The sequence below is a fragment of the Camarhynchus parvulus genome, chromosome 2, assembly GCF_901933205.1.
Source record: "Camarhynchus parvulus chromosome 2, STF_HiC, whole genome shotgun sequence".
NCBI lineage: Eukaryota > Metazoa > Chordata > Aves > Passeriformes > Thraupidae > Camarhynchus > Camarhynchus parvulus.
Window position 1 is genome coordinate 130,465,509 of NC_044572.1, and position 23,532 is coordinate 130,489,040.

At 38.6% G+C, this 23,532-nt stretch overlaps 1 protein-coding gene across 1 annotated transcript in view; it reads right to left on the minus strand.

Annotated features, from left to right (window-relative positions):
• Window positions 1–396: 396 nt before the first annotated feature.
• Window positions 397–23,532, minus strand: part of RGS22 (regulator of G protein signaling 22) — a 61,068-nt gene continuing 37,932 nt past the window's right edge. Inside the window, 12 exon segments of the mRNA XM_030971823.1 lie at window positions 397–911; window positions 2,836–2,929; window positions 3,512–3,617; window positions 5,368–5,619; window positions 9,043–9,204; window positions 10,710–10,889; window positions 13,794–13,955; window positions 15,956–16,018; window positions 17,835–17,993; window positions 18,609–18,771; window positions 21,777–21,925; window positions 22,421–22,513. Coding sequence (XP_030827683.1) covers window positions 2,856–2,929; window positions 3,512–3,617; window positions 5,368–5,619; window positions 9,043–9,204; window positions 10,710–10,889; window positions 13,794–13,955; window positions 15,956–16,018; window positions 17,835–17,993; window positions 18,609–18,771; window positions 21,777–21,925; window positions 22,421–22,513 — 1,563 coding nt within the window. The 3' untranslated portion in view covers window positions 397–911; window positions 2,836–2,855.

Here is a 23,532-nt window from a genome sequence, read left to right on the forward strand (position 1 = left end):
GCTTGATCAGCCTTTCTTTTACATGCGATACACACATGTGGGGGAGAATGGAGCCAACAGCTTTGTGGCTGGGGACTGGTTTTTAGAGAGGTCTGAAGAATGTGGAGGTCTAGTATCATCCTGTCTCTTGCCTAGTAGTTAATTTTTCCCCTGCCCCCTTTTAATTTCTCAATTAATCCTTGGTCCTTAGTCCCCTCATCAACTGTGCCCCAAGTCTTTTTAGAACTTCTTAGAAGTAGGGAGAGCTACACAAGAGCAACCCTCTGTTGACTAATGCCTTGGGACTATCGATATTGTATAGAAGGTCCCAATCCCATCTGTGTCCTGATCAATTTTAAGCCTTTCTTGTGGATCAAAACTCAGAAACGAGACAGAAGGTGAACTTTGGAACAGGAAACAGACTTAACTGGGAGGAAACAACAAGAGCATTTGCCTCTATAATAACTCAGAGACCTCATGAGTTATCCTTGATGAACAGAAGTTGTGTGAATTGCATAGTGAGAGCACAGTGTCCCAAAACACTGCTTCAGGGCTGTCAGTTCAAGGCAGTGTTTCACTTATTCATTAGATCAGGCACTGAAGAACTGGGTTTGATTATAAGATGTTTAAGGTGGAGACTACCTAGTAGTTTGCACCGTGAATACTTTAGTGGAATCCTACTGCGATTTGAGCCTCAAGGTGTATGATTAAATTATGAGCACAAGAGCCAGTGTCACAATCAGGTTGAAATGGAATGCATTGGAACATGTTTATTTTCTACCCTTGATCCCCTGATTCTTAATAATATTCTAAGGCATCATCTTTACTCTGGAATTGTAAGAACAAACCTTGCAAGGACATTACATTTGTGTCTCCTGGCCACCTCCATTGAATGTCTCTGCATTCCCTTCCTCAGAGAGATTTTAATGTGCCTGAAAAGGTAAAAAAAGTCATTGCTGTGTTCAGCCAGTTGGAATAATCAGAACAGTTCTTCAATAAATGCATCAGCTAAAATTGGGGAAATCAATTTATTGCAAATTAGAATAAATCATTACTGATTCAGGTAGTGGGGGAGAGAGGGAAAGAAAATAAGAACATATACACACTTAGAGAAAACATTTTTCCTCCATGTTTCCCAGGTTCAAGTTCACTCCAAGCACCTCTCCTCCCCTCCTTGTAACCACCACTGGTTGCACTCTGGCACTGGGAAGTTCCTTCTTCCTACTCACTATTTTCCTTGGGCGCAACATCAATCCTCCACAGGCTGCAGGGAATATCTGCTCCACCACAGAGCACCTCCTCCTCTTCCTCAACTTTCTCCTTAACCTCTTCCTCTTACACCTTCACCTCTGCCCTTGGTGTTCCCTTTGTTCTTTATCACTCCTTTTATTTCTTCCTCCACTCTCTGGCTTTCTTTCCTCTTTCTGAAATGTGTTTCCCCAAGGTGCCATCATCTTGGCTGAGGGATCAGCCATGTCCTGTGATGGGTCCTTGGAGGAAACTAGGACTGGCTGTGCCCAGCACATGGCAGCCCTGGCCTTTCTCACAAGCCTCCTGCTGCCAGCCTTGCCACCTATCCCCAACAGACCAGGTGTGACCTGCTCTCTTACAAAGTGGAGGGAAGACGCCCCATCAAGAGCATTCATGGCCTTGTGTAGCTGTCTCACCCTACCAGCAGAGAGGTCAGATCACTATAGGATAGCTGCCAGGCAAATTTCCAGAGGCATTAGAGAGTGGGCTGCAACTGAGCCTGGTGGGAGAAACCTCACAGGACCTCAACTTTCTCATTGTGTTAGTCTGTACCACAGCCTGGTGCCTGGCAGGAATGCAGTTCTCCAGTCTGGAATAGCCAGGGAGGGCCAGAGCTGGCTGGGCTGGGCTGGGCTAGGCTGGGCTGGAGCAAGGGGTGCAGGTGCCCTGTGGGCCCAGCTGGAGGTTTCTCAGACACAGAGCAGGAGCAGAGGCCCTGCACTAGGACTCCACGGGGAGCATAACAGCAGTGAGAAGGCAAAGGTGTATGGAATACAGGCACACCTGCGAGGTGCAGGAGGCCCCAGGTAGATGGATTACTTTAACTGAACTGTAGAACATGGTAATAGGGCAGAAAGGGAATGGGAGGGAAGACCAAGGAATGCTGCAGTTTTCTCTGAAGTCATTTTCAGAAAATGCTGCCACAGGAAGATTATTTTCAGACACTTGAAATTTTAGGAGGTCTAATGAGGGCAGGACACCAAGTTGCCTAAAATAGCAGTGCCAAGTACAGAATTAGAAGAGGGAGGAGGAGCAGAGAAGGAAAGCAGCAATATTCCAAGTCCTATTAACTTTTTTAAGTCCACCTAATTTCAACATAGGCTAAAAAACACCTAAAAAGCCAAACCTGTAGACAATTCTTCCTTCTAGGAATTTAGGCCTTGAAGCAAAATCTGCGTTTCTGTCTTTATCAATTATTTTTTTTTTGCTGTCCCACTTCTTTCTCTCAGTCTAATATTTAATTTGCTTTGGCAGAGGTGATCTATTACTAGTTCTGTGTCAGGTTCTTGACAGTAACTTCAGAGGGTCTGAGATTTCTCCAGTCATCTCATGTTCCTATTTAAAAAATCTTAACTGGAAAGCTTAGATAACCTAATTTCAGAGACTGCCATTTTGCAACAAAATTCCATCTGGTCAACATTAGATCCGCTAACCATGGCTGACGTGAAAAATAAGCTTGTTTTCATATGGAGGCTGTACAGCTTCAGTTAAACATGATTTGGAGCAGGATAACTTGCTACTAATGAGCATCAGCACTGGCAGCAGGAAAACTGGCTTTTAAGAATTCACATTTCAAAGCACACTTGTCATCAGTCTGGTACTCACCTCCTGCTTCTTGGGAAGATTCAGAATTTAGGCTTTGTAGGAATGGTGGCTTTTACAAAACATTCAGGCTTCCGGGAGGACATAGACAAGTAACCTGCATTTGGAAAAAAAAAATTAAAATTATGTGAAAGTGAAGGAACTGAATATTACATAGTGCTATTGCTAGCCCTACTACTAAATGGATATTTTTAATAAATAAACAGGTCATAATATCCTTGGCAAAGACCTACAAGGATATTCACAGCTGAAGCAAGGATGAAGCAATGCCTCCAAAAACATACTGACAGAGAACATACTGTGAGAAACATACTGTGAGAAAGAGGTTTCAGTATCTGCTTGAATGTAAGCTGATGAAGCACAAGAAGCCAGGGAGGTGAAATGTGTATGTGATTGCCATGTCACTGCAGAATGAAGAAATGGCTTTATTCCTCTCTGCAGCAGGACCTGTGCTGTAAAGGCAGTGCAAAGATTCCCTGCAACTTTCACTTTTTCTTTCTTAGCAAATATACCACTCATGAGTACAACCCAGAGAGCAACTCCCCTACAGACAGCAAAAGAGAGGCAGAGGTTTCTGTACACAACTGAGAAGAAGAGCAAGCAGTCCTTGTACTGCAAGGACACAAGTACACCTATGCTCTAAGTTTGTCCTGCTAAACTACAGAGCTTGGTTAATAACCTGCAGGGAGTGATGATGATGAGGTTTTCTGCAGATCTTCTTGCTTTTTGATGAGTATTCTTTCCTGCTCCAAGGCTTCTATGTACTTAGAATAGGACCAGGAAGCCTGCAAGAACCATCAAAAACCATCAGCCTTCAGGTCACATCACTGTAGTTTCTGATCCATTTCAACAGTAAGATAAAAAACTTGTTTATGTTATATTCCTATTACTGGATAATTACAAATATTAAGAAGATTTTTTAAATTACAATATTGGAATAATGGGAGAAAGAGTATTCCTGTAAATAAGTAAATCTCAAAACACCATGATTTAAGCAAGTTTGACAGATACAATGTTTCTATTTATTCTTCATCCCTAGTCTGAGTGTTATTCTCTCTCCTTTCTTCTTCAAAAGCAAAGCAGCAGATCTTTACCCTCCCAAAATATCATTTGTGCTATCAAGGACTTAATTTTATCTCTGTGTTACACCCTTAGTCCTCCCCTTGGACTATGATTGCTCTGTTTGACATAAACCCAAACCAGCAACTGATTTGTGGGGTGGAGAGGAAATACATATAAGAAAAGCTGTTTCTAGCTTATGTCCTTTCACTGAACGTTTGTGAGTCTCACAGCTCCTTCTGCCTGCCCTCTCCAGCAGAATGCTGCTACCACTAGAGGCAGATCAACTGGAGATGCCATCCTTTCCTTTTCTAAGGATAAAATACTGCTTTTAAAGAAAACAACTACAGTTCAGATTGCATGTAAATAATAGGTTGCCCTTCCAAAACAGGATGAGAACCGCACTTTTATTTGGCCTGGTTTTTATCTAATGGCATGAGAAGTTTGGAGCCAATTTGTCATATCATGATTCAGTAAGAACTTCTATCACCTTCCTATTGTAGGAAGGGGCTTGCAGAAGGAAGAAGAAACTGCCCTTTAAAATATTATTGTTTATTAAGCCCTCTTCTTGAGGGTTTAAATGTATACCAGGGATGTACTGGCTTGCTCAACTCACTTTTTTTTAAAATAGGTATGAGCAAAAGTAAAAAGGTCCACTTAAGGGTAAGAGTGTAAGCTTATCTATGCAATTCACACTGTGATTTCAGATTTTGGGGTTATTTCACAGTACCTTTTTCTATATTCTGCTCTTCACTACCATAATGCCATGGGAAGAGCTCTATGGAATACAAGCAGTGGCCAAAGTGTGATTTACTCCTGATTCTCATGACATATCTGTGCTTTTGTGGTTGCACAGGTTCCTTGTTATGTTCTGGCAATGCCAACTCAGCCATGAATGATCCTTTGATATGCCCAATGTAGCATGTCTGCTTTTCCCATTTCCGGGTAAAATAACTGTTACCTTTTCACTACTGTTTTGATGCATTGTCAGAGTTGTTATGGAAGAAGTCTTGAAGTGGTTTTCAAATACCTAGATTTTCAAATACCTAGATTTTCTAAAGGAATTCAGCTTCAGTTTTTGACATATGACCAGAATAGGACTCTAGCCTAAACCTAATTCTTTCAGGATATGAATTTCACAAATAATGAAAAGCTTCTTATTCCAGAACTGAGCTACCTTTTCTTCAATTTATCTTTAAATATAGATTCTTTTTTTAATCCATACACCATAAGACCTTAACATTCGGTTAGCTGTTAATACTACTCAGAACCTACATCTTAAAAAAAATTAATAAAGAACAAAAAAAATCACCTGTAAGACAGGTAAACTTAAAACAGCAAAGCTAATTGTAGAGGAATGAACAGTTATTGAAGAACCATCTGATAGCAGTATTCAAAACCAAACTCCCCCTTTCCCTTTTCCCAAGATTATTTTATCTCTCTTGAATTACATCTGTAGGAACATGTATTATTTACCTTCCTCCCAGGTCCTTCTATAGGTGCTAAAGCTGTTGATGATCTTCTCTTAACATCAAGCTCATCTAGCAAAACACTCTTTGGCAGTTGAGTCAAGGGCTTAAGCTGAGTCAGGGGCTCAGGCTGAGTCAAGGACTTGAGTTGAGTCAAGGACTTGAGTTGAGTCAAGGACTTGGGTTGGGTCAAGAACTTGGGTTGAGTCAAGGACTTAAGTTGAGCCAAATTAATGAGTTTTTTCCCCACTTCTTTACCCTGCAAAAAAACTTATAATTAGATGTGAACAATAGTTACAGAGCTGAAGTAAAAAGCAAAGTCTGAGGAACCAAAAATTGTCATTGGAAATGAGATAGTGTCATTTGCAGTAATGTTTTGTAATGCTTAGCTTCATAATTCATCGTGCTGAGCATATTTTAAAGTAGCAGCTGCTTTTTTAAAGCATTTCTTTGTTCTAGTTCATGTTTCCTGTCCTCTACACTCCTACAGATCAACTTTTTTTCAGATTCAATACCTGCTCCAAAATATAGCTAGGTGACAGGGCAGATCTGCAACAGAACATATTTTAAGGACGGAGAGGACATTGTGAGCCTCTAATTTAGCCTCAAGTATAAACATAGAATGTAGGATTTGTCATGATTAATTATAGCTTGGTCCAGTAGCTGTGTGTGAACTACAAGTATACAAGTTAGGAAAACAGGCAATGTAAAATCTACAGAGAAGAACAAGGCATTGTAACCCTTGGCAAACTGCTCTGGTGATTAACTGTTTGTCACTTTCATGTTGGTTTGTTTCACTTTTGCACATTCTGTTTGATGATCCCAAAACTCTTCATAAACATCAATCGATGTTCATATTTGACATCACAAAGAGCTCTCTCCAAGAGCTGAGTAATATAACCCTCCCATGTTCCAAGAGAGAAAGTGAAGGGAAAAAAGAGGATCAAATTGTTCCCAAAGTCACTTAGTAAGTCCCTGAAAGATCTGGAAAAGGATCACTCTGTCTCGTTTCCTTGCTCCCAAAGTGTCTTTTCCTTTGTCATAATTCCCACTGTCCTATGAACCCATCACCTGTAAGAGTGACTTTCGGGTACAGAGCTGCCCAGGCAGTGTGATGCTGATCTTCTCTGCAGAAACAGGCTCAGTAGCTTCTGTGGCACACTCAGTTGGTGGAATGGGGACGCCAATGCAAACACAGAGACATTGTGAATACTACTGCACTGCAGTTTATGTTTGCTGGCTCGCTCAATGACAATGGTGAATTAAGCAAGGTCTTTAAAAATTACTTCTCATAATAAATTAAGCAACGTTATAGTGGATTTAGATCCCATGCCATTACACCACTTACTAACAAATAAGCTTATTGCTAAGAGACATAGCAGAAACACAGAAAAGGAAAATAATGTTGATGGCTTTCTTTGCTAAGGACATGGAAGGAGTATGTACAAATCTACAATGTAAGTTAAAGCTAAAAATTTAAAGCTATTTTGTGCACTTGAAAGAAAAAAAATCCAAAATCTATTTTGGAGATAAAATGCAATCATGTATACAACAAAATACTAGTACTGGCATCAAGGCAGTCTGAAAAAAGTGACATATATTTGAAAGTATGTGGCATGTGCATCTAGCAGCTAACAAAGGAAAAAGTCCATTGTCAGGATGAGTTCTTCTCTTTGGTAGAGTTTGCCCCTTAAATAACAAATAGCCACACAAAAAAATATTGAGATAGTCAAACAATACCAAGTTATGCATCATTACTAAGTGAAAAGCTCCTTGTCTGCCCATTTTTCCACTATACTGTATGAAAGTCCAACTCTTATCTGTTCAGTTCTAAATTGAGGTGAGCACAGGTAGATTCAGTGCTCCAGGGACACATGTAAAGGAAGAAGAAAGCAAATTCCTCCCCTAGGAGTATGATTGCTCTGTTTGACATAAACCCAAAATAGCAACTGATGTGTGGGGTGGAGAGGAGATATATATAAAAAAAGCTGTTTCTAACCCTTGCCAAGCTTTGCTCTTGTTCAATGAGCCTGGTGGGGCAGAGGAACATAGTCCTTCTTTTCATTGCCAAGAAATCATCACCTTCCACAAGCCAACAAGTCAACCTGCTGTTGCTCATGTTAGATGAAACTTATCAGTATCCTTCAGGGATACTGCATCACTTGAATTATGCTGTCACCGAGACGACAGAAATCTCAGGCAAGAGAACAGGAAATAGCAAATTCTTTAAACAATAACAGAAAGAAAAAAGGATTTTTAATATATTGGAAAAAATTATGTGTTGCACCCATTCTTTTAAGAGATTTTAAAAGGTAACTGGTTTACTGATCCTTTTTTTTTTGTGAGAAGAACAGTCTACAAACTGTTTACAAAACTGCATTCTCTGCTTGTCATTTTCTAAAATTTCTTACTCTATTTCCCTGCTTAGAAGCATAATTCACCATTCCCATTTGTTCTCAATAAAAGCTAGGCTTTTGCCCTCCTGCCTAAGATTTGTTCTTTATTCCTTGAGCTTGATCAGAAATCTCATAGACAGGCAACAAACAGATGGAAAATAAGTCTGTGAAAATGTAAAAGTTTGTTACTTTGAAATATTGCATTCTTGCACTTATAACTATTGCCAATGGCCTTGGTAGACATATATATATATGGAGACATTGTGCTCTGGAGAAAGTAAGATGAGTTCTTGGATTTTAGACTTCCCTTGACATTGCTGTGTGGCCTTGAGTAATGCTTCACTGGTCCTCAGCTTTCATGTGCATAAGAATAACAATGCATATATGTTCTTATGGGCCTATGTATCTGTCCAGATACCTGTGTGGTTCATATCATGTGGAACATCTCCACACATCTACATGGTATTTAGAATACATCAACGTCTCTGTAATGCTACTTATTATAGTTTGCAAGTCCAGTAATTTCTCTGTCCTTAAAAGAATGTTCTCTCCTCAAAGCTTGCCAAACAATTGTATTTAATAAAAAATAAACTTTTTCAAAGCCTATAATCAATAGAAAAAGAAGTCCATTATATTTTAATTTTAAAAATCCAAGAAAAACAATTTTACAAACAAGCATTCCATTGTAGAGGTCACAGTTTGTTTTGCGCTGGAACTGTCTGGAAACTTGCTGTGAACAGTCTAACAATTTCACTTTCAAAGCTGAGAAATATTCAAGCAAAGGCAAAGATTATGCAAATTAATTACCACATAAATATTTTTTAAAACAATGTGCAGGATTTTCAAATGGTCCTTCTGGAAAATAGATATGAAATCAATTTTGGTTTGGGTTTGGTTTGATTTCACTTGTGGTCCAGAACGTAAATTCTAGTATAAGACAATATATCATGAAAGTGCAAACAGGTCTGCAGTAGCCCACAGTACACACGGACTGTACACAGATGTATTGTTCTTAATTCAGCCTTCCTCTTTGCTCTTCTCTTGGCACAAAAGGTGACTAAAATACATTTTTTCCTCTGGTTAACGAAAGGAGTATCCCATTGACTCACCTGCTTCAACTCAAACATATGTACAGGTATTGGCAGAATTGGGAAGTAATCACCTTAGGACTGGGTTGAGTGTAAAGCTTGAAATCTAACAAGATTAGGTAGCTTTGGATCAGGCTGAGAAAGAAATATTTTATTTGATGTATCTTTGCTCATGTTATTCAGTTCATCAGCGGTCACCTGAAACTTTATGAGCCTTACCTTTGCTGTTATCCCTTCCATCTTTTGCGTATCTTTTTCCTTTTTTTTCTCCAAGGAAGCTAGAATTTTGTCGCTCTCTGGATTGCTTTGGAATTTACAAAATTCTGGCCAAAATTTAAACAGAAGAGCAAAAATACTCATCTGCGCAGGAAGAAAATAAAGTCAATCTTGATCGTATTAAGGAAACAGTTGACTGTAAAATAAAATGCAGAACGAGATAACTATTTTTTTGAACACACAGCCTTGTTCCTCCCACGTACTCTGTCCTGACATTTCAGCTCAGCTTTGCTCAGCACATGCTTTTCATCAGTGTGTTTATTACTGGTGAGAAATCTTCCTAAAACACAGTTAAAAGGCATTTTCTTTTTTTATATTTCCCTAAACAATTGTTTGCGTTAATGAAAACATCCATCACTTTTTACAAGTATTCTTGATAAAATATACACCAGTAGAATTGCTTTTGCACCACTGTTCTGCTCAAGTATTTCAAATATTCAGTTCATTAGGGAGAGGGCTTTTTTTCCTCTCCTTAAGAGAAAGGAAATACTTTTTTGCCTCTGGAAAGGCTCTTAAACCACATTACAGATCTATGAGCAAATCTTGGATAATTTTTAAATGATATAATCTCTCACAGGGTCGTTTTTGAACTAGAATAAGAAAAACAATTTTAGAAAAGCAAACAGAGGGGCTCAGTGAATTCTGTTGCTGCACGTACTAAGGCTCACATTTTTCAATGTATTTAGATGTTTAATTTGCATTGAGAAACTTGGCTTCAAAGCAGCCAAGCATGCTCACTGCTTCTGGCTCAAGAGGCTTGAAAGTGACATGTGAGCCACTGTCGGGTTCCAGTCACAGCTTTTTGGCCTAGTTCTTCCTTTGGTTTTGTGCCACATTTCTGGAGTTCACTGGGTTTTACACAGGCTGAAATGAGACTTCTCTTTCTCTTAGGACCTATATGGACCCTTTTCTCTGACAAGTCATTCATCTCTTGTCATCCAAACGCTTTATGGACTCACAGTTGATGTCTAAAGGTGTCAGTGGGAATTTTATAGGAAAAGAACAACAACTACTTTTCTTGGACTTAGAAGATAAGACAAGGCAGTATCAAGGGATAAGAAAATAGTAAGTCTGTAGTAAAGGTTCCAAAATTGCTATTCAACATGATTAATAGAAAGATCAGAGAGAAAATTTTCTACAGCCATTTAATGCACACTTTCTGTAATAAAAGAGGGAAAGACATTCAGCAAGTTAAGCTGACTTTGTGCTTGACTCACATCTGCATTTTTCATAAAACTTGAAAACCACAGACTTTCTAACTACAAATTACTTCTGTGACATTAACCAAGTGGTAAAGAACAAGCAATTTAGAACATAGACAGAATTAATTTCTACTGCCAGAATTCGTAACACAGACCTGGATAACACCTTTCCAGGATCAGCTAGCTGTCAGAGATTTTCTTTATTGAGCAGGATAAATCTGAAGACTCTCTTCCATCTCCACCTTACAGTCATTGAAATATATGACTATAGCTTTCTCCTTCAAGCCCAGGCTTGTGTGTGGAGTCCTAACTGTCACATAAGCAACGAAGACTGTTCTTAAAATCAGGCACTCAGTCTCTGGCCAGACCTATCACTCAGCTTCTTACCTGTGCCTCTCTAAAAATGTAAGGTCCTAGTTCTTTCCTGTGCTCCACAATCTTCTTTGCTTGTTCAGGTGGGATGTCAATCTGCAAAGCTGGGGGTATGGCAGAATTAATAAAGCAGTCAATAATAGCTGTGATCTTTCTCTGAACTATGGCATCATCACAATGAGAATGGCACAAGTCCTGAAAGATAAAAAATACCATTTTCAGTCAATGGAGAGAGACACAGGCAAGAACTTTTACAGGGCACAAGTCATCAAAAAGCAATAGTCAAACAAAAATAATTATACAATAAATTCCTTCAGTATGCAAGGCAAAATTCTTTTGGTAAATGTGCATGGTCAAAACCATACTTCAGACATTCATGAGGTTTCTGGTTTGCAAATGCAGATACATAGCAATAATTGCTTTTAGGTGATAATTTCTGCCTGCATGTTTGGATATAACAGCATAGATTTTAAATGCATTACTGGCAAATAGACATTTCTGAAAAGAGAAACACATCTACAAGTGCAAAAGGCACTGATTTTCACAATGAGCCTGCTATGACTTGCATAGCCATGGCAAATAAAAGATAAAGAAATGCTTTAAGTGCTCCAACAAAAGAGGGGAAATATTTAGAGGGTACAAGATATTCTAACTAGGAGTGTTGTCACAAGAGGGGACAATGTCAGCTACCAGTACAATCTTCCATTTATTGAAATGTTCTACTTTCACCATTCATTAAGATTTTCTAGTTTCCTAAAACCTCAGGGTTTGAAATAACTCTGTACACTATAGAATACAAAACAAACCTGAACTTACAGGAGTGAGATGTCAAAGGAACACTGGGGTTTTCTATTTTTTTAATGTGATCCTATTGTTCTTGTAAAACCTGTTATTGTTGTGTTTTGACACCCTGACGATGCCACCATTGGACTTTGACATGAAGGAAAAATAATTCAAAGAGTGTCCTTCCAACACTTTGAAACATGAACTTTCCCTTTATCTATACATTTCAAGAAATTAATATGACACTAGATGACTATCACATGTATCTTAGAGACACTCAATGACCACTCAAGAGTTGTCAGGAAGAGAGCTCTTTAAATGAAGAATCTGAATTTAGTTTTGGTATAGAAGGCTACATATTTACTTTGCAAAGAAATTAAAACCATGACTTTTAAACAGAAATGTGGTATGTGAAAGAGTTGGCTTGCTTTGTTATGAATATTTTTAGTTTTGGGAAGGAAAAAAAAAGAACGATAACAACTATAATAAAGTAAGGCAATGCAAAAACATATTAAATCTATCCTTAGTACATATATATAATGGCTTTCTCTGCTCATCTAGCACAGAAGGCAGAGAGCTGTAGTACGAGGGAAGACAAACAAGCCATATGATATGAAGAGAGTTGAGACCAAGCATAGATAACCAGATGGAAATGATCCACAGAGTTATGTTTCTTCATATTTGTTTAAAAAAAAAAAATCTTGGTTTTGAATTGTCCCAAGATGTGCCTCCAGCCTGATGGGTTATGGGAGCAATGCAGTCACTGACAGCTAAAGGGAGTTCTGTCTAAACTGATGGCATGATAGGGCTCAGACAATACAAGTATGCACTGTGCAAAGTGCTGCCCACGCCTTTGGCAATATTCCTGCAGCTCAGCCTGACCCACAACACTCCTACTACTCCATCCCTTTGCTTCTACAAAGAGCATCAGCTGCCAACAATGACATTGCATGCATGGACAAATCTGGTCAGATTCTACTTTTTCTGGATAACAAGACAAATAAAATTAACATAAATGCAGGAACGGGGGTGGAACAAAAAACAATGAAGGCTTTCTTCAGAGAGCTGTTCTACAAAGAAAAGAATTAAGAGCACGCTCCACATTAATTTGCAGAAAGTTTCCATGTCCTCCATAATGTAGCAATGAAGAGTCACCAGAATCGACAAAACTTCAAATATCTAGAAAAGGATTTGTGTCATGGAACACCAGGTACCTTCATATCAGAGTTTTAATCTAAGGTAAACACTCTGTAACCATGAGAGAGACAGCAGCATCCCCAGAGAGCATTTCAGCCAGTGATCCCTTGCCTGGAGATCAGAACCTTTGTGGGGAAGAGAGATTGTACCCTGGAAACAGGAGGAGCTTCACCTTCTAATGCAGACATCAAATTCAAATTCATAAAATTAAACAGTGAAAGTACACCCACATGCCTGCAGCAGATCTCCAAGTGCTCCTGCAACAGCAACTGTGTTTACAGCCCAGTTTCTGAGCACGTTAGCTAATCTCATGCTCCCTGCCTCCTATGTGCACACAGGCTATGTTCAGGAGCCCAGGAGAGGTTCTGCACTCTGGTAGCACATCAGGAATATCCCAGAGGCAAAAGGAATGAGGAATACATGAAAGATCTGTGGTGACCCTGCATTCAGTCCAGGATATTCCTAGGAGGCTGCAGTGTGTCTTAAAGTTTCACTCCAGACGTTTTCTATTGTATTTCAACCCACACAAGCAATTTCACAAAACTACATACATATGGGAGGGATGTAATCCCTGCTGACCTTTCTCATCACATTTCACTTTGGTCCCAAGCTCAGCTCAAGTCAAATTTGATTCTGCAAAGTGCAAGGGAGCTGTGATCTGCATTGTGCATATAGGGGTTTTTTGATACCATCTTTATATCTGTAGATTTGATTGAATTTTAAAGTTATCTCTCATTTTTGAGAAATTATCAAATTCAGATTGCAGCTGTAAGGACAGAATGAACATTTTAATGCTTGCATATTTCTACTACTCAACAGATGTATACCAAACTCTGGGCATTAGCAAGATAGCAGTGTTCCTTTAGAGACTCAGAAGAATGTGACGGTTTGAAGAAGCATAAAGAAATACAGGGATAATGCATTTGAGTCAAGAATAGCTACCCTTAAGAACTGAGGATTTTCACTGATGAAAAAAACAGTTTAAACAATGAAAGAGGCTTTACTATGAACAACAGAATGCCTATAGATATTTTTGTAAAAATTCTCCTAATGTGCAAGAATGGATGCATTTGCTGACAAATAGAATTCTATTCCCTTTGCTCTGTTTTACCACCATACCTTATACTTTTGCACCTCTTGCCAAAAGAGCACTCCATTCCCCAGGAGGTCTCCCTTCAGTGCCACAAAGCGTTGAAACAGACTTGCTGTCACTGGATCCAAGAGCGCCTTGCGGAAAGCAATTATTTCACTAGATGGAGAAACACTCTTATTGTCCACATGCTGTCAAAAGAAAAAATAGATGCACCAAATAAACTTTGTTTCAAAAAGCAATAACAAAGGCATTAGTTAGTGTAAACTGTCTGATTCTTATCTTTGCACTGACCCTAACTTTCAGTAGTTTATGAGTTTATGACACGGATACAATAAAATGTGGCAAGGTTTCATTTCTTCCTTTCAGTTGTTTTTTTTTAAGTTGGGTTTGGGGAACATTTTTTGGAAGATATGATGGAGAGGAAATGACTGACAATGATTTAGACCATATGACTGCATACTACAAAGTATAGAAAGAGCTCTTGTTATTGATTATGGTAATGGGCTACTTTTCTAGAGAACAGTTTGAGTTTTATGCAAACAAACAACAAAGGAAAAGGAACACACAAACCACATAGCTTAAAGTTGTAAAATGCTTCTGACAGGGATCTCACCAACAAAATGAGGTTTGAAATGTGTTGCTATGATCACCCACAGAAGCCAGAGAGTTTGCTCTCCATGAAATAAAGCTACCAATAGTAAAATAGAATTCAAAGTCATTGAGACATTTTGGAAATCTGCATGCTGCCAAGCATAGAACAGTAGGCAGCCAGGAAAGGGTGGGGAAAGAAAGATGGCTTATGTAGGGACAGTTTGTTTGAACTGAAGTTCATGCTGGCCTGCCTTCCTGAACAAACAGTTCTCGTGCTGTTGCTGAACAGCAAGCCAAACAACCCCTTTTTGTTATCAGATGGATGAATGAAAACCATCTTCTAAAAGTGGTTTAAAACTCTTGAAGTCCTGGAAGGGTGGAGTGCTGTTCAGTGGTGAGCATCGGTCAGAAACATTTTTAGTTGTTGCCAACAGTCCTGGAAATCTAAGCTGATCCTAAGCTGAAAGGGTTTCTGCAACTTATCTTAAAACCAGGGGTTATGCTCAGTCCTGTCACAGAGCCTGCCAGGGGTAACAGCCTACTCTGGCAAGGAGGGTGGTGGCTGTCCAGAGGGTCCTTTGGTGAAAATAAAGTGAGCTCAATTTAGGCAGTAGGGTTGGATTTTCCAAGCCCTTCTCCTCTTCTCCAAACATGTTCTATTCCCTGTGACCAGAATTTAGGGAACTTTTGAGAAATATTATTTCTAGGGCATATTCATGAAGGGAAGAACAAAACGTTGCTTCCATCCCTATAGCAGTATGTAAACACTACTTACTTTATGGGTCAACAACCTTGAAGCAGAACATGGAGAATAATCATCTCCCTGACAAACAGGCAAAGGGAAAACTCACTTAACAGAACCCACATGCACTTTGGATCCCTTTTGTGCTGATGGTTTGCATGGATAATTGGTGACCGGGTCTCTAGTTTGATTTCAACAGACAATAAAAGTTCAACTGAACCAATGTACACAACTTGTATGTTGGCAATCACAAAAAGTTCACTGCTCTTCAAGAGGAAAAAAACTGGCAAACATCTGATGAAATCTATTATTACAAAGGTTTAAAAAGTTTAAATTTGATATTATCTCAGTGTTGTGAGATTAAAATACAATTCTAAATGAAACAGATACTGTGAGATATGATTAAACCTGCCCACTCTGCTGCATATTTCACATTCCCTTTTGTGTCTGCACGTAATCCACTTGCAATAATAAATAAACTACCAGATGCTGGAATGAACAGCTTGTCCAAATAAGTCCACTGCATGCAAAATACAGATAAATGTGGACTAAAGGTACAATATTAGTTTAAGGAGTGTTAATAGTGCTCCAAAGCCCAGGACAAGAGACCTTTATTTTCAAGTATGACCTCTCCAGACAGAAAGGGAGAGAGATTTACCATGAACATCCAGCAGGGAACTAAATTCAGGAGTAATTAGAGTAATCAGTCCACTGTAACCAGTACAGTCATGATTGCTTTTAACAGCATTACATTTGGGCCCCACACTGTCAACAGGGAAATTGTGAAAAATGTGCAAGGTCCAAATGAAAGACTGTGAAACTGCAGACACAAGAGACATAGCAAATTTCACTCGCCTTCCACATCCTGGTTGTCTTTTGCTGGTCTTTGTGCGAAAGATCTTCAGTTATATCCCTTATCTATAGCTGAACAAAAGATTATTATTCTATTTTTTAAATATTCTCTTTTTCTGGTTAGCCTTTTAATGATTAAGACCCCAGTGGTAGAACAGTTTATATGTCTTCTTATGGATTTTATGTCTGAAACTTGTTGTGGACCTGCACAGAATGCCATCCCTTCTTCAGCTATAAATGAACACCTGCTCATTAAGACTGGGGAATTAGAGAAGACAAGAGGCAATACAAGTCAAACTGTGCACTCCACTGGTGGTGGAGTTTACTTCACCCATAATGTTCTAAGGGACCACCTATGTGAGGAATAAATTTTGGGTTTGATTTTTTTTTAGTATGAAATATTTTTAGTTCCTTTGTACAGCTGTTTCATAAATACAGACTTGATCCTGCAACTTCTTTGTAGCTGAATTACACCTCAAACAAAGGGCAGGTTTCCTGAAGGACTACATAGCATGCCCACACTGTTTTGTCACTGTGAAATATGAAGCCAGTGGAGAATGTCATCTGGTTTCACTTCTTCTAAAATACTTTCTTCAAAGAATCTTTTCATCCTCTGAATTTTCAATAAGAAAGAGAAAAAAGCAATTGGACATAAATGGAGTTAGGAAAAGACTAAAAGCTCATTAGAACTATGTATTTCCTGTAAACTGTTTATTTGAATACAGCATTTTCTAAACTACTTGGGCTAATCTCCCTGCCAACACAGTGCAGCAGGTGCAAAAAGAGGCATGAGTTAGCTTCCAGACCTGGAAGCAGCTTAGCCTTATTGGTCTTCTGCCAAGGCTTGTAAAGGAGGCAGAGTTCAGCTAAAAAAAGGCAGAGGGTTAGGATTTTTTAAAATTTAATTCACATAAACATTGTTAAAATTATAGTTTCTCTTATTAAAACCTATACTTTTCAGATTGCTTAGCGCTCTGAATCAGTGGAAAATACTCAGTTTATATGCACTTCTGACAACACTTCTGACTACCTTCATTACATGTTACAAAGATGAGAGAAAACAAATTTTATGAAGCAATGCAGTTACATATGTGTCTGCTTGGTTGAACTTTGAAGTTTCCTTCTGCTATGACATTCGCATGTCAGAGCTGTTATGGAAGCACAAAACACCAAGTCTTGCCTCTGCCCACCAGCAGGATGATCCCCTTACATGGATCACAGCCACAGAGGCACTCATAAAAGACAGATGTTATCTCTGCCCATTCCTCAGTCTTCCTAATGAACCAGCAGGAGTGAAAGGCTCCTCACTCCCAGCTTTTTGGCAACTTTCTGAAGTAACCAATTGGAGCAAGGCTTGTAGAAGTTAACCTCCCCACTCAGAAGAACTTCACAAGTCCTGAAGTCGATTCTGCAGGCACTGCAGCTCCAGATGGGAGAATATGGACAGCATAAGAGAAAGAATTACGGCATGGGAAGCTCACTCATTTGCTTGTGTCTTGGTCCCCTTGGGAAGATTCTTTACACAAAGCAGTATTTCTTCAGTGTGCAACTGTATGGCTAAGGCAAAATGGCATAGGGAGTGTAGCAGTGCAGCAAAAATTAGGTCACTCTCTGGGCAGGCTGGATGGCAGCAGAGCTAGCACCAGCTCCTTCAGAGTTGGTATCTAACAATAATACTGTCAGCTAAACTAAGCCTTCAGATGAACTGTCTTCACACTTGCCAAGATAAATGTTTTAACCTGTACATGCTACAGCATCTCTTTCAATGTAAACTGAAAGTAAATTGTGGGCTGCTTTTCCTCTGAACCTTTCTTCCCCAATGGTAAATTATGAGCCAAACAAAAAACAATGCCTGTATGTGTTGCTGTTGTTAAAAAATTACCTTTGCTTCTTCCTCTGTCCCATGGTGTTCTTCTGCCAGGAACAATGGCAGCCATTGTTTTTCTAATCTCTTCTGGACACATTGCTGAACTTGTAGCAGAGCCGCTGCCGAAAGCTGATCAGGAAGGCTTTGTCTCCTTCCTCCACCTGAATGCATTAGCTAAGCAATCCAAATACAATAACACATGACATAAACGTTTGTGTATACCAAAAGTCCTTTATCTCTCTACATCCTTGATTTAGCAAAGCATGAGCTTAACTGTAAGCAAAGCACTTAATGCATGCTTACCCAAGGCTCACATGTACTTTTCATAAAAGGGAACAGATTACATTTGTCCCTACCTATAATAAGATACAGACTCTGGTGAATAATAGCCCAGCTTGACCAAGTAAATTGCCTAAGTATCAAGATATACCAAAGCACCACAGCTCAGACTTGCTGTCTGTGGCTTTACTGACATACTAAAATAGAAAGCTGGAACAAGTCACTGTGCCTGAAAGCCATTTTTACACTTTTTGTGAGCTGTCTTGTGCATGCTCTGACTGTGGCCTAGATCACAGTTCAGGAGAGATGTTCTGTAAGAGGTAGGGATGAAAAGCCTGAGCAGGAAGGAAGGGACCTATACAACCATAATAGAACCCTATTTTTGGCCAAAAATATAGGCAAGATTTGAGGAGATAGCTTGGGGAAAAGCTGGAGCAGACCCACTTGTGGATTTTTATCTCAGTCATAGTCACAGTGATTGTTCTTTATGAATGGCTCTGTAACTGCTACCTCTTCCTGTTGTTCTCTGGTAGCTGGGCTGTTGGGTCCAAAGAAGTACTCATCGTTTAAGTACTTGGTTTTAATGTCTTTTGATTTTTCATCACTTTTTTCTTTATCCTTTTGGAGCATCTTTCTGAACTCTTCAATATCTAGCCAGCACATGAGATCCATGCTACAAACAAATTTAAACAAAATGTTTTTTCAATATTGAGTTAATTCCATCAACATTCTAGGGAATTATTAGTTTAACCACAACTATACCATACCAAAGTATTCAAGAACTAAATACCAGGTCAGATTGGGCTGAAATTTTATGTCATTTTTTCTCTGCTAGTACCATCTGCTGAGACCATGGCACTCGCCGAACAGGCAGAGCAAACTTTTGTCTTAGAGATCTCACTTAGGGTGCTATCTAGGGGTACCCTGAAAGGAGTAACCTCCTCAATATGCCACTGCTAAATCCAGCAGGGACTGTGGACCACAACCGTCGTGCAGAGCTCACAGAGAGAATGTAGAGTGAAACAGATGAGAATTTGAATCGGTACTGAGGCTGCGAGCCCCTGAGAGATGAGTTGACACCTCCTGCTCTGCCTCCTTGTTATATTGCCTTATATATAACAAGGGATGACAGCTGGGAACATCAGCCCAAGAAATCACCTCCTTCCTGCACCGTGTGAAGTGCTAGAGTTTAAGTCAGTCTGCTGCCGAGCAGATAAAAACAATTAATGGCAAAATTTGTTTCTAGGGCTTTTTGTGGGCTGCTTTCTCATAAATTACCAATTCTATTACTTATTTAATTGGTGACAAATCATTTCAATGATGCAGTTCTCAATCTATATATTGTTCATAATGTTGGAGTGTACACTATAAATTTAAATTTGTTTTCATAGAATCATAGAATGGTTTCATTCTCTAAACCAGACAACAGAATAAATGACATATCTACAATTTCAGTTTACTTTATTTGACTGTTTTCTGACAGTATCTTATTAGCTGAAGTTATATGAACATTTTAGTGAGTACATTCATTGTATCTGCAGCAGGAAATATGAAACATTGAATTCAGACAAATCTGTTTCAGTTTTCCATTTGGTTAATAACTGGCTTTTTCAAAACATTAATCTATGAGTAAAATGTTCAAAAGCATCTGACCAATTTAAGAACAGATGTTCTCCTTTCAAAAGTCTTTTGAGACCCTTACAGAACCCTAAGTTCTATTGAGACTGAAATTCTTTCATTTGCTAGCTCATCACAACATGACTAAGTTCACCCAAATGCAAGTGATCCAAATTACTGTGGTTTATGGTGTAACTCCTTGGCATCTACCTATGAAAGCTGACCAAATATGTGCATCTTTTTAAAAAGTAAAATATATAATCTTCAAGTGTGTTAGATAAACTGTTTAGTGGTGGCTTATCCTGGCATAGTGGATCAGGAACACATCCACAGTCAATTAGCCTGACGAGACGAACAAGCAGTAATTCGCTAACCCAAAGTAAAACAAATTGTCCTGCAATCGTGTGAATATATCCTATACATTTAACAAAGTATTAATTAATGGAGCTTTGCTTAGTTTCTTACCAGAATTTGTGCACAGCTACTCAGCAGCCTGTGCTTCCTGAAACTTGGATCACTTACATTTGGACATTATCAGAACCATAAGTTTTGATGAAAAGGCAAATGACGTGTTCATTGTTTTTTTCTGACATTTTCCAGACTGCATTAGTTCTAGGATCCCTTCAGCTTACAGTACCATTAAGCACCTTTATTGTAGCATGCCTGCTGGACTCCAGAGTAACTAGTGTGGACCCAGCCATAAACACTGTTGTGAGACTTTTTCAAATGTTTTTCTTCATTATGAAGGTTTATAAAAAAATTTTTAAAAGGCTCCATAAATTAAACGTTTCTCTGCCTGGTTCTACCACTTAAAATGAGACTTGTCTGTGATGAGCAAAGCAGGAAATACCAGAGACAATTCAGCATACCTGTCCATGACCTGTCATCTGCTGATTCCTACCATTTCCCCAGTTAGAGAGGAACTCAAGATTAGTGGTCTCTGAACTGCAATGTGTGAAGGGGGTGTGCAAGACCATTTTTTGAGGGGCAGCAAGAAAATATTAAAACTTTAGTAGCACATGTATATAATGTATAAAAACTTATACATATATATATACATACACACTATGGTTCTATGCTCAGAAAGTTTTTACTGATGACATGCATGAGCAAGAAATTTGGAGACCACTGCTCTAGACAACTAACTCAGAAGTCACCTGACTGTAGGCAGCTAGACCATAAGAATTTCCATCTGAACTCATTATCTGCAGTCCTTTTGTAGTCAGTTATCTCGGGAATGATCCATCCAAACTGGTTTTAGATTTTACCTTCAGAATTAGGAATATTGTGTCCAAAAGTGTATATTTTTGTCTCTCTGACTACAAAGAGAACCTATGTGATAAGCAGAAGTGATGACATTGAATCTTGGCCAGAGGAGTTTTGTGCCAGATACCCCTTTCTGGGCAGTTTTGAAAAAGCTGACCAATATCCAATGTAAAGCTGTAGCAGTGCTTGACTAGAAGCAACAGCCAATATGCAAAGCATCAACTCATGGGAAGCCCCACTAAAGGAAGGAAGCAACAATTTAAAGACAAAAGAAAGAGTATCAGCTTCTGTTCAGATCTTACTTTTAAAACAAACAGGTTCACCTTTTCAAAGACCCTGCCTAAGATTGTATCTGCTACAAACTAGTACTTAAATCTGTTCAGCAGACACAAAACTGTGGTTGCTGTCACACTGTGACAATAACATGCCTGTTTTCTATTTGTACATTTTTATAATAACCAGCTTTAATTTTTAAAATGTACTAAATCGAATCTGTACTAAAAAAGAGAAAATTTTACTCATTATAGGCTAATTGTTCTACTCAGGGGTTTGCCACTAATCAAAGCAGAAACTGAAAACAGAACTGTAATACAAATATGTTTTGACAGGAGAATTTTTACCCCAAACATGTTAAGACAATTCAGTTGTCTGAACAATGTGTCTGTGTGTTTCATAAATATGCAAAACCATTTCTTAAAAGACTAAAATCTGTCAACATTTAGATAGCCAAGATCATTAGCAAATATTTCTTCTGAACTTAGAAACAGGTAAAATAACAATAATGAAGAAACGTACCTAGCAGAATGCTTATCAAGAAAAGCCTGGAACTGTTCAAACTTCTCTTTGTCACGGATCAGGTCAGACAGATTAGGACCTGCCAATTCTTTGGGAGCTTGATGCAAGCGCTGATCTTCTTTGAGAGCCCCCGTGTCAGCAACAGTACTCTGAGGGGAGAAATTATTTTGCTTGCATAACTGCTTTTCTCACCTCTGCATTTTGCTCAGTCTAATAATCCTTGCATTAGATAGCCTATCTCTGTAAAACAGCTTTCTAATCACTAAGAAAATAAATCGATTAAGGTTCCAGCTCCTAGTAAGCTTTACTTTTATGTTTACTTTAGACATATCAGTGTCTGCAAGTTCCATAATCAAATAATCCAATATATACCTGTAATTCACTTGAAATTGAGGCATTTATTCAAGAGTAGGGGCCCAAAATACATTCCACAGACTTTAGGTCTGATGTTGAAGGAACTGACAGAAGACCTGTGTATCTAATTAACACAATGGCTGTCAATCAGTCCCCAAAATGAATGGTAGAAATCAGGCTATTTGCTTCTCCAAACTAGCATCTGGTCAGCTTTTCATTGCTGATACTCAAAGTATGAACCCTCTCTGACAGAAAAAGGGTTTGTTTTTGTTAGTAGGTACTTGTCTTACCTCATCCTTCTTGGAACTACTCACTCGATGCAAAGTCTGGAGCTCTCTAAAGTACACGGAGTCCAGCTGTTGAGTTTCTTCCACCAACTCCACCTAATAAAAAAAATATCTTGTATCACCCCTACAGTACACATTATAGAAAGATGGAGAACTACATGGGCATTTTGCCAGTGACAGTGGATAGAAAAGAATACATCTGTCAGCAGTGAGACTGATGTTTAGAAGAGACAAGAACTGACATTCTTGTGACAAACAATTCTATCAATAGCTCTGGCAGAACACACTTTTCCCATCTTTCTAGGATCAGATGCAGATTTCTACAGATTACTACTAAATAACTTAACTATAACTTTAGGCAAATTGATTTTAAAAATTGCTAAATTCTAATGTGTACATAATATATTGTGTATGTTGTGCATATATTATATTGTGTATATTGGGTCAGACATACCTGATTGCCTATACCAGCAAATTGTACATCAAACTGCCACTGAGAAGCAGAAAAACAGTTCTTAAAACTAGGACTCAATGGGAAATGTCAAGAAGACAGAGTGCCGCAGATTCAGAGAAACAGAAATTTAAGTTGAGAAAGATGTTAAAATATCTAAACAATAAAGATAAAAGCTTTCTGACTTTCACTCTTGTCCTCTTTCTTAAGTTATTAACTGTGTGTGATTTCAATTCATGAAGTTGGCATTTTTAACTTAATTAGAAGTTGTATGTAACTAGAGCAATTCTTCAGCTATGTAGAAACAATCAGTAACTGTGAAAGAGATATTTGGTGCCCCTCCTTGCTGACTAAACCATTTTAATGCAGATTTTAGGATATTTAGCAAAATCGAGCCAATGCCTTACACTGATCTGCATGCCCATTACAAAGATTAGAGAGCTGTGATTGTCTTATACAAGTGTTTATGCACCAGAGAGAGAAGAGAATGTTTAGAAAAATATTCATTATACTTTCATCTAAATGTGAATACCACACTAATCACTGTGTTATCTGAATGTCTTCAAGCTCAATGTAACTTTATTCCATTGTTATAAAGTGCTTTGGGCTATTCTTTCCCTTAAAAGAAAATATAGTTTAAAATTAAAGAGTAAAACAATTCAGA